The sequence below is a fragment of the Etheostoma spectabile genome, chromosome 17, assembly GCF_008692095.1.
Source record: "Etheostoma spectabile isolate EspeVRDwgs_2016 chromosome 17, UIUC_Espe_1.0, whole genome shotgun sequence".
In the NCBI taxonomy this organism is placed as follows: Eukaryota; Metazoa; Chordata; class Actinopteri; order Perciformes; family Percidae; genus Etheostoma; species Etheostoma spectabile.
The window spans coordinates 16,474,423-16,490,148 of NC_045749.1; the positions used below are offsets into that span (position 1 = coordinate 16,474,423).

Here is a 15,726-nt window from a genome sequence, read left to right on the forward strand (position 1 = left end):
TGCCTCTTCCTCCTGACATGCAGGAGAGTACGTGCTTAAATACAAGAACCAAGAACATGCACACATGACGGATCACTTTGCAGGCTACTGATGCCCACTGACACATGCCAGCATCGTCACTGGGGGAGGGAGAGAAGAGCTGGGACTGGGCTGACCCGCCATTTCTTGGTTGCTCTTTCCCTTCTAAGCACCAGGAGGGTGTATGCTCTCTGTTAGCTGTTGAGTGGAGGGTAACAACAGTTACTTCTAAAGTACCCTAAAGCAAGACGTTGTAAAAGTGCAGTATAATATTCCAGCGCACACTCTTTGAGCAGCTACTTTGTCAGGAATACAACTGGTGCATTTAAATAAAGAAGTCAGGCAATAATCTTTTCTTTTCTTTTTTTTCCATCATGCCGTGATGGAATCTGATTCGCTGCTGCATGTAGCGCAGCAGTAGTTTCACATCCAACAGCAGCATGGCACTGTGTCGGTTCAACTCTTCATCTAACAGCTCGCTGGGGCTGCTCCTTCTTCCTCCATTACACCGTTGCAACATTTAAAACTGTTCTGTTGTCAAAAAAGGCAGAAAATGAATGTTGTCTTGTTTTGTAGATGTCTTTTTAAAAATCGATCACTGCTAACTGCTGTGACAAATACATTGCTTTTCCTGTGGTTTCACTATAAAAGCTAGCCGGTTAAATGCTTTTAATGTGGGGCAGCTGCAGTTTGATTCGTTTTGCATTGGTAGTAATTTAATTCAGCTCTGACAAAGTATAAAGAGAGTAAATAGTAAACAGTTAGGCTGTCATCAATTAGACAAAACTATGCTGGATTACTGCTATGCTGGATTATGCTTGGTTTCCTGTGAAATCTTTATGATTAAAGGCAATTTGAATCGGTGCGGGAATACATTGCCATATAAAAAGGTGATTACTGAATGTCAATGTATTATATGGCTATTGTATGCTGACCATTAATAGAATGACAAATGGGGTTTGATTGACTCAGAGAGAGAGAGTTGACTGTAGTTGAGCCGGGATTCTCACTCCTGAAGAATGGGTCTGCGATGATAATTCAAAAAAAAGACCAATTACTAAGTGTCAAATCAGTCATTGAATTAGTCTTATTTCCTTTATCTTCCTCAACACATTCATTTTTACTGAGTAAATTTGTCTGTCAGATCCTAACAATGAAAGTGAATTTAATGTGAGAGAAGCACAGGCGGCGAGGACCTGAAATCTTCGTAATATGCCAAATGTTTTCTTCACCTATTGCAGCGATTCAGCCCTTCAATAGGCCTGCATATGTTTTCTGTCTGCACACAGAGTGCAGGGTCTACCCTGAGATGCTTGTTTCCAGTGTAGTTTCAGCTGCAATAACAGTAACAAGCCAATTGTGTGTTTGTGAGTGTGTTGTGGTGGTGTATTGAAAGCATCCCACTGCTGTGGGTTCACGGAGAGCTACCAGCCAGTCGTCTGCAAATTAGAAACTCTGTCCTCCTGTAGTCAGGGCAGTTAAACGGTCTTCCTGCTGTTCGGGCCTTAAAGAGCTCTTGTATTTCTCGCTTTTCTTTTACGTCTTTGTTTCTCTTCTTTCATCTCTTTCATCTTGCTTTCGAATCTGATGATTTCACACCCTTTTAGCACGGTTTCTCACATGTTGGCGGGTTATCTGGAAATTTACATTGTTGAAGTTGGAAAAGAAGGCCACTAATGAGATTCTTGGAGTGATTCAGCTGTTTTTGCCATTTGCAGGGAGATTCTGTAAGATATTCTTTTCGTCCCCGCCCTCTCTTCTTTCCCATGCTCCTCTGTTTATATTTAATTTTTCTCCTCTAATTGTGTGCCTTTTGAAGTCTGATAATCAGTCATTCTGGTTGAGGCTGGGGGTTTTCATCATTTTATTATCTATTTGTATTTCTAAAATGAGGACTTTTCCTCCCCAGCCTCCATCTCCATTTCGCTCTCACTCTGTACATCTTTTTCTCATTTTCTCCTTTCAGCCAGTCTCATTCTCAGCTAGATGTCCTTATGCTGTCCTCTGAGCCCCTTTCTTTCTCTTTCTCCATCAGATAGTCTCCCTGGTGAATAGGAGTCATGTCAGCAATCGATCCCAAACAGTTTGACTCGCACACAAATGTCCGCCACATGGGCCATTTATGAGCTGGCTCGTGTGGCTCGCACCTCTATTACTCTCTTCCACAAACGGTGAATCTCTCTATTTGTGGTTCCCTCCCTCTGTCTCTCAGTTACCATGAAGCAGGTGGCCCGCACCGTGGCCAAAGTGGAGCTGTCAGATCACGTGTGTGATGTGGTGTTTGCGCTGTTCGACTGCGATGGTAAGTACCCCGCTAACTACATTTATGGAAAGCAAATACTGCCTCAACTCAAAGGTGGAAACCACCGATAAATGGAAGTCATCTCTTCATCTTACTTACTATTCCTCCGTTATTTCATCATCTCTTCCCTGTCTATCGCCCTCACTCCCCCTCCCTTTGCCCCGTCTGTCTCTCTTCCCCCCCCCCCCCCCCCAGGAAATGGAGAGCTTAGTAATAGGGAGTTCATAGCCATCATGAAGCAGCGGCTCATGCGTGGGCTGGAGAAACCCAAGGACATGGGCTTCACTCGGTTGGTGCGGGCCATGTGGAAGTGTGCCCAGGATACCGCCTGGGACTTTGCCATACCAAAAACACAATAAAGACAGGAGGCAATGGATGAGTGGGAGAGAAAGACAGCGTGTGAAGAAAGCAACAACACTAGTAGCATCAAAGACACATTACCTTCAACACAACAATTAGTTCAATGAACTCATCTGGCTGCAGCTCTGAGGGGCATCATCATCAGTCATGAATGCATGTAGCTGTGGTTCAAACTATCAGTACAGTGACTGAAGCACGCTGACGCAGCGCCCTGTGTCCTGTATGGCTTCTCTACTGTGGCTGTCCAAGACATCATGGGTATTTCACAATGTATTTTAATATATCCAAGGTTTGTATGTTTACTTTTGCCATATTCTATAGAGGAATGCTAGAGGAATGCTTTTTCAGCAGGTGAGGCGCAATCCTTTGTAAACCGGTTTTTTTTTTTTTTATGTGCATTTAAGATGTTTTACTGCAAAAAGGCAAGTGGAATCAGTCTTATTTGACCTTTAGCTGTAACCCTTAGACCCTTAGTTACTTTTTTGGTGGGACAGAAAGCAGAAGTCTGTAATGTTGTTTGCACCTCTTCATTCAGTCTGCTCACTCCAGCTCAATCTTCACCTCTTGTTATTTTGTCCCATAAAAGATCAATGACGCTTGTCTCGCTCTACAATGTGCTGTTCAAAGTGTGTATTCTTCTAATTACTATTGCTCACTGAAACACTTTATTATAAGATGGATGTTAACAGAAATGCTCTATTAAAGATGTTTTTAATAATTTAAAACCGATAAAGCTTATATTTTGAGCGTGTGTTCTGCTTGACTCGTAAGTTGGATTGTTTTCCCCGCCATGATCTCATTTTCACTCTGTGACTCGTAAACGGCGCAGCGAGATTAGAGAGACAAATCTATGGGGCACCAAGGAAGGTGTGTGTGTGTGTGTGTGTGTGTGTGTGTGTGTGTGTGTGTTTGTGTGTGTGTGTGTGTGGTGTGTGTGTGTGTGGTGTGTGTGTGTGTGTGTGTGTGTGTGTGGTGTGTGTGTTGTGTGTGTGTGTGTGTGTGTGTGTGTGTGTGTGTGTGTGTGTGTGGTGTGTGTGTTTGTGTGTGGGTGTGGGTGTCGTTTGTGTGGGTTGTGTGTGTGTGTGTGGTGTGTTTGTGTGTGTGTGTGTGTGTGTGTGTGTGTGTGTGTGTGTTGAAATTAGGTGTAACATTTGAAGCGTGTGGGTGTCTCTGTCTCGTCTGTGTCTTTTGTGTGGTCAGCAATTCTATCTAATTGGAATGGACAGGAGGGGCAGTCCTCGGCCTCTGCTGCCCATTAAAAGATTGTCCTGCAGCCCTCTTGGTACACACTGTGCTGCATTGGGCGAAACGAGCTGGCTCGCTCTCTTGCACACACTGCGACTGACCGAATGAAGTGGTACTCCGGAGTGATCGCTTGGTGGGAGATTAGGTTGGAAGGCCTCTCATCGGTATTCCTCACCCTCCTTCCATCTGTCTTTCTTTCCCCAGCTTACGTCTGGCGTTACAATCTCATGGCTTGTAAAATGATTTTTCAAGAGAACATCCTCACTGTTGTATCAACGTTACAATACTCCGCTTTAAATATAAAGCTGCTTTCCTTGTATCTAACCATGTATCTCCTAAGCATCAACCTTTCATGAGCTACATACAGCCTTGTTATCATATTTGTGATTAAATACATTTCTTTAAGTTAATACAATGGGTTTATCCATATATATCCATATATCCATAATAGAAGTAACATTGGGTGGTGGGAATGTTTTTATTTTTTTTCTTGCTCTTATTTTTGAATACTTTTTTTCAATATAAAGTTACTATTTTATTATATATACGTATTACTTTATTTTCTATAGTTAAGGTTGTTGTCGACCTTTTTCTTAAGGAAACAATAAAAAAAATAAAAAAACATCCATCCATACAGGATATAAAGGAACCCCTTATCCTTCAGTTTTCCAGTTATTCACCAAAGTTGGAGATGCGGGGTTGTCCTTGGACACAGACAGTAACTCCTTCTCAATACTTCTGTCTGCTGTGGAGCCGTGGCCGCTGTTAGTTCATAACTAGGAAGGCAGCTGATCGATTGAAAACATTTATTATTAACTGATTATTCTTCCTCTGTAGGCTACAGTGTTAGACAACGGTAAACAATTAAGTCAAATTGCTTGTTATATCCAGAGTCTAAAACCCCAGAAAATCAATTCATGTGAAACAGAAAAGCAGCTGAAACCAGTGTGTGTGTCTGATAAATGACTATTTGACTAAACAAAAAAATGTTGATTTATTTTCTCTTAACTGATTTAATTGACTAGTTTTTCAGCACTAGTGGCAGCAAAGCCAAACACTCATTTCTTCTGCTTTAAAACCTTTAAGGCTCCTGTAAACCCTGAGGTCTTTGTATGTCTCACTATGCTGCCAGCAACATCACCCCCAACGGCGTCGAGTCTCTCAACAGCTGTAACATCTGCACTGAAAAGTTGCCCGGTAACAGCTCTACAGTAGCAGTACTGCAGGCCCCCCCCCCAAGCAAACTTGGTGAGCCTTCTTGGTGAGCACTGAAGCAACTCCCAATGGTTAACTGTTGTCAGACTTTTGAAGAGGGGGCTGTATCTGGAGTAAGTGCAGACTCCCTCCCAAGTCAACAGCCCTTTATGTGTAGGCACAGACATTTTTTTTTATTCCGTGCAGTGCAGAAACATAAACCGTATGGATAATGCACATGCTGTTTGTCAAGTGTGCATAGGAATTAAGCTTTTTCTTCACGCTGAATGCAGCAAGTGTATGCTCCATTAGGCCATATGTCATGTGCCATCTGTCATGTATAATGCAAAAATAATAAACCTTATTTATTGTTATTACAGCAATGTAAGAACACGGTTTATCCAACCAGAAGTGGTTAGCCTAAAATCAGCCTGCCTGCTTCTCAGGGTTTTAAAAGGAGGGCTATCATGGAAATAGTTTCAACTTGAGTAATGTCTCAAGATCCAACCTACGGCAATAAGCATGCACGGAAAAAAAACCATTCATTTTCTGATACAATCCATTTTATAAGCCTAGAGATGAACCAGTCCATGTCAAGTGCAGTAACACCAGGTCTAAATTAGAACGAAGTTGGTTACTGAGTGAAGTTTTATCTTTCTCTGAATGTGCACAGGAAAGTATCAGTGGTCTGAGACCTTTTTACAATTCATAAAACGCGAGCAATGGTATAAAAGGCCTAATTGATTTACTTGATTGGGCTCTTAATTAAAGGGAACAGCCTCAAAGATGTTCAATGAAATCAATCATCTGGTGACAGGCAGAGCTCCTTTATGTCACTGTCAATTTACCCCAAACACAAAATACACTTGCATTTCTCTGGAAAGACTCAATATGTCATGGTAGACAGGGCAGGAGTCTCAGTACGGCCAGAGGCAGTGAACATTATGGGAAGGGAAACTGAAAAGACAGACAATTCGAAACAGAGCATGTAGGGGAAATGCTCCTGTTTTACACATGGATATCAGTGTAGTCGTCATGGCGAGTTTGGAGCTCGACACATATCAGGAACTAAAGGTCAGAGTATCTCAGCCTCTGCTGCATTGTGACCCTTCTGTTGTCTTCTATTCACAGACTATCCCTTTGAAAAGAGTGGCCTTCTGTTACCGCTTCACTGCGATTCCTGACAGGCCTTGTCTGCTCTGAGACTAACATTTGTCACAATGGGAAGGGCATTGGGCCTGGATATAGCAGACACCTTCAAAACTGCCCTATGGCAAATATTTTTATTTTCTTTATAAAAGGAAAACACACATTAATCAATGTTTCTGTAAATGTGCCAGGGTTAGCCAGTCAGCTCACTTTCAACCGCAGTCCTTTGGCCAGGTGATTTAAGACCAGAGCAGGAAGAAGCAACAAAAAAAAAAACTAAATATACACATAGTAATCAAAAGGACACCAGCTAGATCAGAAATGTTAGTTTTATTTTTAATAAGTAATAAGGTGTCAATTCCCCTACTGTACAGTGAGTGTTCACATTTACAACCACGGGTTAGTATTGAGCAAAGAGCTACCTGACTGCCATCTAGTGGCTTTGGTGAAAGTTGGCTCCTTGTCAATCTGCACCCCCCCCTTCAGAGGAATAACTCACTACTAATGATCTGATTCCCCAATACTCTTTAATTTCAGATAAAAAGCAGCTACTCAACAGATTTGACAGCTGGATTGTTACATACAAACGAGGCTAATGACTGTAGGCATGCAGAATTTGTAACAATAGGACAAATCTGCTCCCAATTTGTAAGGACTGCTAAAACATTTCTGTATGTAGGAGACAGCTCAATGAGACACTGGGGACTAATTAGGAGTTAAGTGTCAGTATCATAGTAAAGAGTAGGAAAAGAAAATGGCTCAAAGTCATGATTACTTCACACAAACCTAATATTTTAGGTCTTTAATAATCGCGACAAGTATTAATTAAAAAAACAAAACAGAAGGTTCACAACACTTTATACAGTAAATTCAAATGAGTGAAAGAAACATGGCTCTAAGGTTGAACATTAATTTCATACCGCTGATGAAGAGATTCGGGAGGGTTAACAGAGGTATCCTAAATGAAGAAATAGTTTCAAAACAAAATGGCTTGAGAATGGCATGGATTGGACCAGCCGAGGTCCTAAACACGGATATGGAATACAACTAAATAAATACACAGTATAAAACTCAGTTCTACTCTTCAACGTGTGTGTAATGTAAATAGAGAAGTAACCCGAGCGCACACCCTTTCCCATTTTAAATGTGGCCAAATAAAAACTGACAAACAAAAATCAAGAAGCCATGTGATGCATTAAAAATCAATACCAGGCTTTTCTTAACACATTATAAAGAATCTGTTGGGAGGGATGGCTGTCATTCATATATAGATACATCAGGAAATTGGTACCAAGAAAAGAAAATACAGTCCTCATTTGAGAATGAAGTCAAAATAGGCACAAAAAAATTAAAAAAAAAGGGACCCAACACACATTGGTGGTTTACCATTAACAGATGGCCTGCAGCCACCTAGTGGCTATACGTGGTAATAAAGTCACATGGAGCTCAACCTTTAGCAGTAGAGTCTGAAGTCACAGCACAGCGGGGAACATCTCTCTGCTGCTGCACCCGCTCCACTAGCTGTGGCTTCAGATCCGAGATCAAACTAATGCTCTCCATTATGAACTAAGGGCAGCTAACTGCATGTGAGTGCCGACTCAGCCCTGTGGGTCACATTCCTGTCAGTCTGCTCCTGGGTAGTGATGATAAAAGGGACCGTATACCGGGGGAGGAAGCAGAGAACGTAAAGTCCCGATCACACGGACACAGTTAAGTTCAGGTGGGAGGGATGAGAGTCGGAAGGTCCTTAGTCACTGTCAAACTTAATCGAGTTGACATTGGTGGAGATGGCTCCGCCGCGGTAGCTCCCCCTCTTCTTTTTCGTCTTTTCATGGCGGAATGACTTGCCTTTTGTGAACCTGAGCACATCGTTGGCTTTCTGGCCCCAGTCCCCGTTGGCTCCAAACTGGATTGGCAAAGACAAATTAACACATGGTTTGATAGAAAATTGAGTTTTTTAACATTTGCTTCTATTTTGGCCTTTTGTCCACACGCAATTATAGATCTTTGGAAACGTCAGACTCACCTTCGCATCAAAAGAGTTGTCTGTAAGACGGGGATCCACTGATACTTCTTCCTCTCTTATTCTACGGAAGGGTATGTTGGCGGACTGAAAGACAAGTCATTTCTATCAAACGAAGCTCTTTCCCTTCGAGGACAACACGACCATGTTCCAGTCTCTAGCATGCCTTACCTTATTAGCTTTAGGAAACGTCTGTGGTGTGGTCGTTACTTTCTTGTTTTTTGGAGTCTTCACTTTTGTCTCTTCTTCTTCTTCTTCACTTTCTGTATTTGCACCTGCACAAATAACGGGGGGGAAGTTACTTTTGCTCATGTTAGAGAACAATTGTGTACCAGTCAACATCAAATGTTCCATAAACCGTGGATGCGTGAAATAACGTAACAATTAAAAAGACTAATCAAGCCTTTCTAAGGTCATGGCTGTTTGAGGGATTCAGTGTGCTGTTAACCCATTAATCATGGGTTAACCACATCATGTTCAGCTTACAGTGAAAACACTTAAACCCAGCGCATAAAAAAAATATTAAAACAGCATGCAAGTTCCCAATAATTTTTCCATGCCAGAACATTTTAAGCCCTGAGTATCTGTTTGAGACTTACCGTTTGAGGGGGGGGTGGGAGCCGTGGCTGCTTTGAGTGGCGCTTCCTCCTCATCTGATGAGCTGTCTGAGGAACTGCTGCTGCTCTCTTTAGGTTTAGCTGCTGGGGTTGTCTTGGGTGTTGCGGCAGGTGTAGCAGGTTTTACAGTACTTTTACTGGCCTCTTCCTCCTCCTCAGAGCTGCTGTCGCTGGATGATGAGTCCGCGGGCTTTGCTGGGGTCTTGGGTGCTGGGGTCTTGGGTGTCGCTGGGGTCTTGGGTGTCGCTGCCTTGCCATTGGTGACTGCAGGCTTAGCAGGGGTGGACTTTGTCTCGGTCTCTGAATCCGAGCTGTCCGAGGAGTCAGAGCTGCTCTCCTTAGCTTTCTTTGTGACCGTCGGTGTGACAGCAGGGGCCACTGCTGCTGGAGTCGGTTTCTTGACTGCAGGTTTGGCTGCCTCATTCTCAGAGTCTGAGCTGTCCGAATCAGAGGTGTCGTCTGCGGCCACCTCAGGCTTTGCAGCAGGCTTTGCAGCAGGCTTTGCAGCAGGCTTTGCAGCAGGCTTTGTAACTGGGGTAACTGGTTTAGCTGCTGCTGGCTTGGCTTTCACTGGTTTTTCCTCATCCTCAGAGGAGTCAGAGTCTGAGCTGCTCTCTGCTGCAGCAGCAGGCTTTGCCGCAGGGGTAGCAGGCTTTGCCTTGACAGCTGGTTCTTCATCTTCTGAGGAGGAGTCAGAGTCTGAGCTGCTCTCTGCTGCAGCAGCCTTTGCTACAGGCAAAGTGGGTTTAGCGGCTGCGGGTTTAGCGGCTGCAGGTTTAGCCTTGACTGCTGGTTCCTCATCTTCTGAGGAGGAGGAGCTGCTCTCTGCAGCAGGCTTAGCTACAGGGGTAGCAGGCTTTGACGCAGGTTTAGCTGCTGCTGGCTTGGCTTTCACAGGTTCTTCCTCATCCTCAGAGGAGTCAGAGTCTGAGCTGCTCTCAGCAGCAGGCTTTGCTACAGGGGTAGCAGGCTTTGATGCAGGTTTAGCGGCAGCAGGTTTAGCCTTGACAGCTGGTTCTTCATCTTCTGAAGAGGAGTCAGAGTCTGAGCTGCTTTCTGCTGCTGCAGGTTTAGCGGCTGCGGGTTTCGCGGCTGCGGGTTTCGCGGCTGCGGGTTTAGCCTTGACAGCTGGTTCTTCATCTTCTGAAGAGGAGTCAGAGTCTGAGCTGCTTTCTGCTGCTGCAGGTTTAGCGGCTGCAGGTTTAGCGGCTGCGGCTTTAGCGGCTGCGGGTTTCGCGGCTGCGGGTTTAGCCTTGACAGCTGGTTCCTCATCTTCTGAGGAGGAGTCAGCGTCTGAGCTGCTCTCTGCTGCTGCAGGCTTTGCTGTGGGGGTAGCAGGCTTTGAGGCTGGGGTAGCCGGCCTAGCTGCTGGCTTAGCTGCTTGCTTGGCTTTTGCCGGTTCTTCTTCATCCTCAGAGTCTTCAGAATCAGAGCTGCTCTCAGCGGGCTTGGCCGGGGGTTTAGAGGCAGCAGCGGGTGTCGGTTTCGCTGCCGTTTTAGTGGCAGGTTTTGCTGGGGCCTCATCTTCAGAGCTGCTATCTGCATCAACAAAAACAATTAATTATAATTATTAAGTAACATTTTGCAGATTGACAAAAGTTAACATTAGTTGCCAGTTTCTTAGGTACACCCATCTTAAACTAAGCTCCTGTGTAATACAACAGCACAGCTTAGAATTGATATCATGATTCTCTGCCACACTATTTTTTCTCACAAAGTGTAATGTTCATTGCACACATTAACAAATTTAGTTAAAAATTAAATCTTGAACAGGGTGAATCGAGATCATGATTTTATAACAATAAATGTGCAGGCCTAGCCTTGATCCCTCCACAAACTTGTAAAAACAGCCAACAAGATGTATAATAAGTAATGCAAATTCAAGGCATTACAATAAATATTACTTTCACAGAGATGCTGAGCTCACATGCTCAAAACCTGGTGTCTCTTACCTGAGCTTGAGGACTCGTCTTTTTTAGCGGGGGTAGTCTTGGCCGGTGCAGGTTTAGCAACGGGCTTCTTTGCCGTCTCCTCCTCCGAGCTGGAGTCCTCCGAAGTGTCCTCTTGAGCAGGTGGGACTTTAGCTGGAACTGGTTTAGCTGGAGCAGCCTTAGCGGGAGTCACCTTTGGGGCAGGCTTCTTTGCCTCCTCTTCATCTGAGCTTGAATCTGAAAAGACACGGACATGGAGAAAAATGTGTCACCATGTTTGGCATCCATTCATGCCGAGTAGAAAATGACTGACTAGGATTGTGTTCATTACCTGAGCTCTCAGAGCTGGACTCCTGCTTCTTGGCAGCGGGTTTGGGAGCATCAGGTCTGGCAGCAGTGGTTTTTACTGGTGCAGGTTTGGCTGAGGATTAAATGGATGCATGTTAAACATGCCATTTAAAAGCTTGATACTTTAAGTTGAGGAAGGTGGGGCCCTCTTACCAGCTACTTTCTTCTCTTCTTCCTCATCACTGCTGTCTGAAGAATCACTGTCCTGGGCCTTACTGGCTGCTGGAGCAGCTGGAGCTTTCTGGACTGAAGCAGGAGGTGGGACTGCGCTGTACGCTCCTACAAATACACGGACACTGATCAGCATCATAACATACCAGATTTGCAGCCTTGCGGTTGTATGCCTCCGCAAACCAGTCAAGTTGCACTTTACAGCCATGTCTAATATATGTAGCGGAGGTTAGGTCTGGTGCCAGTGGTGCTATTAAAAACCACCTTCACCATTCTGGTGGCAACAATGTCTAGGAGAAAGTTGGTAGGTTTCATGTGTTGCACTACCTCACTAAGTAGCATCAGAGAAACTAGCTTAAATTCCTCAAACACAGTTGACTGTGCAGGCGAAACAGGTAAAAACACCTTAAAATTGGCACTGGTGATTTCCCTGACAGATGCTACTTTATCAATAAAATAACAAAGTTCTCACATGTACTGGTTGACACATCTGTCGGAGCAGAGGTGCATGGATTTATGACAGAGTAAATAGTATTAAATTACACTCTTGGTTCATGGCAACTGCTAGCTATGACAGAAGAGAGATGGATTTCAGTGCATGTGGAATGGAACCCAGAGAGAATGTTATCTGGGGAAGAGGGAGAGACCAGCCCACAAACGCAGAGGCAAACTCTCCAGCTGAAGAGGAGGTGATGCAGCGGCGCCTAGAAGCTGAGAAGACAGGCTTAATAGCGGGTGGTGGAACACTGATCTCAAACCTGACGAGGGAAGTAATCAGAGATCCCAGTTTCAGTCATTTCTCCAAGTGAAACTGAAAGCCAATAGGAGATGATGAAATCCAAGGTGTGGCCTAGATGATGTGTTGGCCCTTCCCGACATTGAGAACAAAACAGTTCAAAAGTGTTTTAAAATCAAGAGCAAGTGGGTTTGAGGGACAACACACATGAAGACTGAAATCCCCACAAACCTGGAGCTTGTCGTATTTGGGAACACGATCAGCTAAAATCTCAGAAAACTCACATATAAAATTCTTGTTGAGTTTCAGTGGGCGATAAACAACTGCACACAACACAGGAGAATCCAGGTTCGCCACAAACAGCTGAAGTTCGAAACTCTTAAAACTAAGTGCAGGTAATAACATCCATCTGTACTTGTCTCTGAAGAGAGAGGCCAGCCCACCACCTCGACCTGACACTCTGGGGGAGCTGAGGACAGAAGGAGCTCCAAGAAGGCGCAGTCATCACTTTGTTTCCGTCAACAAAAAGGCCAGCGTATTTGTATCAAAAAGGTAATTCAATATAAAAGTCTTATTTGTAAGTGATCTAGTGTTGATCAGCGCCATGCCAATCGGGCGCCTTTCAGTCTGTTGGAAAGCACGACTGAGCTGGCGGAGATTCCTGTGCATGCAGCCTTGCTTGGAGCGCTTCTTGTTCCAGCAGCGGGGAGACGGCCACTCAGAGTCCGGAACAGTCGGCCGGAGTTGACAACCCATAAACTTAATGCCTCCGGCCACGGCTATAGAATATTGGAAATAACAACACCGGGCCTCTGTACGATATTTTAAACAGGATCAGGTGATCAGCTCTTGACATTGTCTGGTTTATGTTTCCATGTAGCACTGATTGACCCAGGATATGCCAGTTACATGTTAAAAAAACAAAACCTATGCTCCGATTGGTCACTAAACTCATTGCCAGTGCAATCAAACCTCCCCTGATGTTCAGTCCAATTCCCAGCACCACACGTCTTTTGTCTCCGGACTAGACCTTGTAGGCCTGTTATGTTGTGCATGGAAGCCATTGAGCATACAATAATTTAATAAAAGGGCATGGAAACACACCTGCTTTGGGTTTTTTGCTGGGCGGAGCCTCGTCTTCAGATGAAGAGTCTTCGCTGCTCGATTTCGCAGCAGCAGCTCGAGCAGTCTTTACTGGGGCAGGTTTGGCTGGAGCCTATTGGGACATGGGAAGTAAATACGGTGTTGTTACATTTACAAAGTACAATCACTATTTGTCTGAGCTCATTCTACAGGTTACTAACCTCTGGAATAAAGATAAGAGGCATGTAGTAGTGTTTTCATATGACTAGATTGTGTTGCATACCTTGGCTGGCTTCTCATCTTCAGATTCTGAGGAGCTCTCTTCACTGCTGCTGCTCTCCTGCTTTTTCTGAGCTGTAGCTTTAGCAGGAACAGCTGGTTTGGGTGCTGCAACTGCACCAGCCTTCCGTTCTATTACACAGGAGGTAAATTAGACACAATACGTTCATTATAAGCTCATTTTAGTTGGCAAATTAAAAGATGGACGCATTACAGTTTTTTCTTCTGTTGAGTTTGTAGTGGCCGTTCCCTTTTAAAGTGATGCTGCTGACACAATGCACCCCCCTGTTGGCTGCCGGCCACATTACAATTTAACAACAAGTAGAAGTATTTATTTTTTGGACAGACCTGCCCCCACTGCTAACTCTTGACTCTGAACTCACTTGTTGTAGGAGCTTTAGCGGGCGGCTCATCCTCAGATTCTTCACTGCTAGAGCTGCTGTCTTTCTTCCTTCCTGCAGCCGGAGCAGCAGGCGACTTCACGGGTGCCTTCGTACAGAAATAAACTTTTAATACTACCATAAACCCACAAACACCAGGACTCCACATTAAGAGTTTTATTGCAGTGCAAGCGGAAGAGAAATCAACTTGCCCCACAGAACAAGTTAAAAATCAAACAAAAATAAAATGGCACATTACTTAACTAGGTGCCACGCATTATGTCTATGAAACAAATAGGGCTGGCCCTCGAACAAAATACTCTGATCCTATGAGTATCAAAATATTATTTATCTTTGGGTACAAAATTTCAGTACCTGAGAGCGCAATGCCGATAAATTGGTTACAAGTGTGGTTACGATTATTCAAAACTTCAGAGACAGCGATATATTAATGTATTATTAGTTCTCCATTATGGTAGTTCAATGTTCACGACAGGGCAGTCACCAAGATTATTGTTAAAGGTTTGTGTCATTATGCAGTTTGCAATGAAAAAAATGTTTACATTCCTTTGAAAAGTAGTTAGTTCAATATTAGCCTGTACACAATGTCATTTGTTAATTTAGTTATTTATAATATGTTCATGTTGTGGCAAAAAGTTCTATTTTTTTGTTAATTTTGGCGCGGTTGGGACTGATACCAATGCTGAGTATCTGACTGGCATACCACTATCCAAGCCTGAAGCATGAAGTTAATGTGATTCCTTTAGTAACCGGCTCTCTGCCTCGTAACATTACTACTCCACTGCTTGTTTCTCCGTTCGTTATTGTAAAACCTCAGCTCCGGGACTTGCCGGATTAAATATCAGCTAATATTCAGCTGTAAAGTAGCTACACCTGATCCCTTGGTAAATCAGCCTCTGCCGAGTAGAAAGTGAAATTGTGGTAACGCCAACATTTACATTACGCCGGCGGCACCCTGTCCCCTCTCTACCTCCCTGTGCCCTGGGTGCAGTTCTGCCGCACATGAGGGTAGGGGCTGGTCCTCCTCGGCTCCTCACGAAACAGATCCAGAGAGAGGTGACAGTTTTGGCAGCCACAGGAGAGGAATAACTCACATGCTTGTTGGACAATACTAGCAACTTTTCTACAGAAAAAAAACAGATTTGTCGCTAGTCGCTTTTGTGGGAAAAAAAGTCGCGAAGGGGGTCTGATAAGTCCCTAAGCTGGCAACACTGTTGCCATGGAGACAGTCGCTGTGTGCACAGAGGGGAGGGGATGTGTGTGTGTGTGTGTGTGTGTGTGTGTGTGTGTGTGTGTGGAGTGACAGAGAGAAAGAAGAATGCAAGGAAAGGAAATGCAGCTGAATGAATGCATGTTTTAAATAGCGTTAAGAAATAAGTAATAACAAATTAGTCTATGAGTGGGAAACACTGATTATGTTGTCTTGAGTTCCTTTTGTTGTTGAAGGGGAAATCTATTCTTGGACACATTTGTTTCTACAGTTTCAACTGAATCGTATTAAAAGGTGATAGCGTTTGGATGCTTTCAAAGGTTTGATTGAATTCTGCATTAGCAGTGTCCTGGCAAGTGGCAGCAAAATGCTGCTGCCACTTGCCAGGACACTCTTGTAAAAGAGTGTCTTAATTTCAAGGAGTTTTTATTTATTTTTTTAATCCTGGTTAAATACAGGTTTGAATGAACAAAAAAAAATTATAAAATGAGAAGCGACTTTTGTGCAGTGACAAGTGAAACGTAAATGTACTTGTCCAAAGGACACGTGCCTCAAGAAGTTAGTGTCCAGCCCTGAACGTATCCTTGCACCATTGACTAGGTCTGGGCTAAATCTTTAATTTGGATGTTTCCTCCTACCTTTGCAGGTGCCTTTGCAGG

General features: G+C 43.9%; 2 protein-coding genes and 1 long non-coding RNA gene across 12 annotated transcripts in view; 1 reads left to right on the forward strand and 2 right to left on the reverse strand.

The window, feature by feature from the left end:
* LOC116705171 (uncharacterized) overlaps positions 1-329 on the reverse strand; it is a 17,370-nt gene extending 17,041 nt beyond the window's left edge. The window contains exon 1 of the long non-coding RNA XR_004335869.1: positions 319-329. This is a non-coding gene — a long non-coding RNA (uncharacterized LOC116705171). The remainder of the gene's footprint in view (positions 1-318) is intronic.
* Positions 1-3,405, forward strand: part of micu1 (mitochondrial calcium uptake 1) — a 31,834-nt gene extending 28,429 nt beyond the window's left edge. For all 4 annotated transcript variants that reach the window (XM_032541088.1, XM_032541089.1, XM_032541090.1 and 1 more), the window contains 2 exons: positions 2,231-2,320; positions 2,516-3,405. In XM_032541088.1, the coding sequence (XP_032396979.1) occupies positions 2,231-2,320; positions 2,516-2,679 (254 nt within the window). In that variant the 3' untranslated portion in view covers positions 2,680-3,405. The remainder of the gene's footprint in view (positions 1-2,230; positions 2,321-2,515) is intronic.
* Positions 3,406-7,055: 3,650 nt separating this feature from the next.
* nolc1 (nucleolar and coiled-body phosphoprotein 1) overlaps positions 7,056-15,726 on the reverse strand; it is a 10,222-nt gene continuing 1,551 nt past the window's right edge. The window contains exons 5-18 of one of the 7 annotated variants that reach the window (XM_032541077.1): positions 13,840-13,945; positions 13,461-13,588; positions 13,199-13,310; positions 11,341-11,466; positions 11,171-11,260; positions 10,861-11,076; positions 10,170-10,447; positions 9,855-9,917; positions 9,750-9,782; positions 9,417-9,566; positions 8,891-9,383; positions 8,463-8,566; positions 8,295-8,378; positions 7,056-8,174 (exon numbers count right to left, since the gene is read on the reverse strand). In XM_032541077.1, the coding sequence (XP_032396968.1) occupies positions 8,016-8,174; positions 8,295-8,378; positions 8,463-8,566; positions 8,891-9,383; positions 9,417-9,566; positions 9,750-9,782; positions 9,855-9,917; positions 10,170-10,447; positions 10,861-11,076; positions 11,171-11,260; positions 11,341-11,466; positions 13,199-13,310; positions 13,461-13,588; positions 13,840-13,945 (2,142 nt within the window). In that variant the 3' untranslated portion in view covers positions 7,056-8,015. Of the gene's footprint in view, positions 8,175-8,294; positions 8,379-8,462; positions 8,567-8,890; positions 9,690-9,737; positions 10,448-10,860; positions 11,077-11,170; positions 11,261-11,340; positions 11,467-13,198; positions 13,311-13,460; positions 13,589-13,839; positions 13,946-15,726 lie in introns of all 7 variants that reach the window. The other 6 variants (XM_032541074.1, XM_032541073.1, XM_032541078.1 and 3 more) reach the window with 6 other exon arrangements.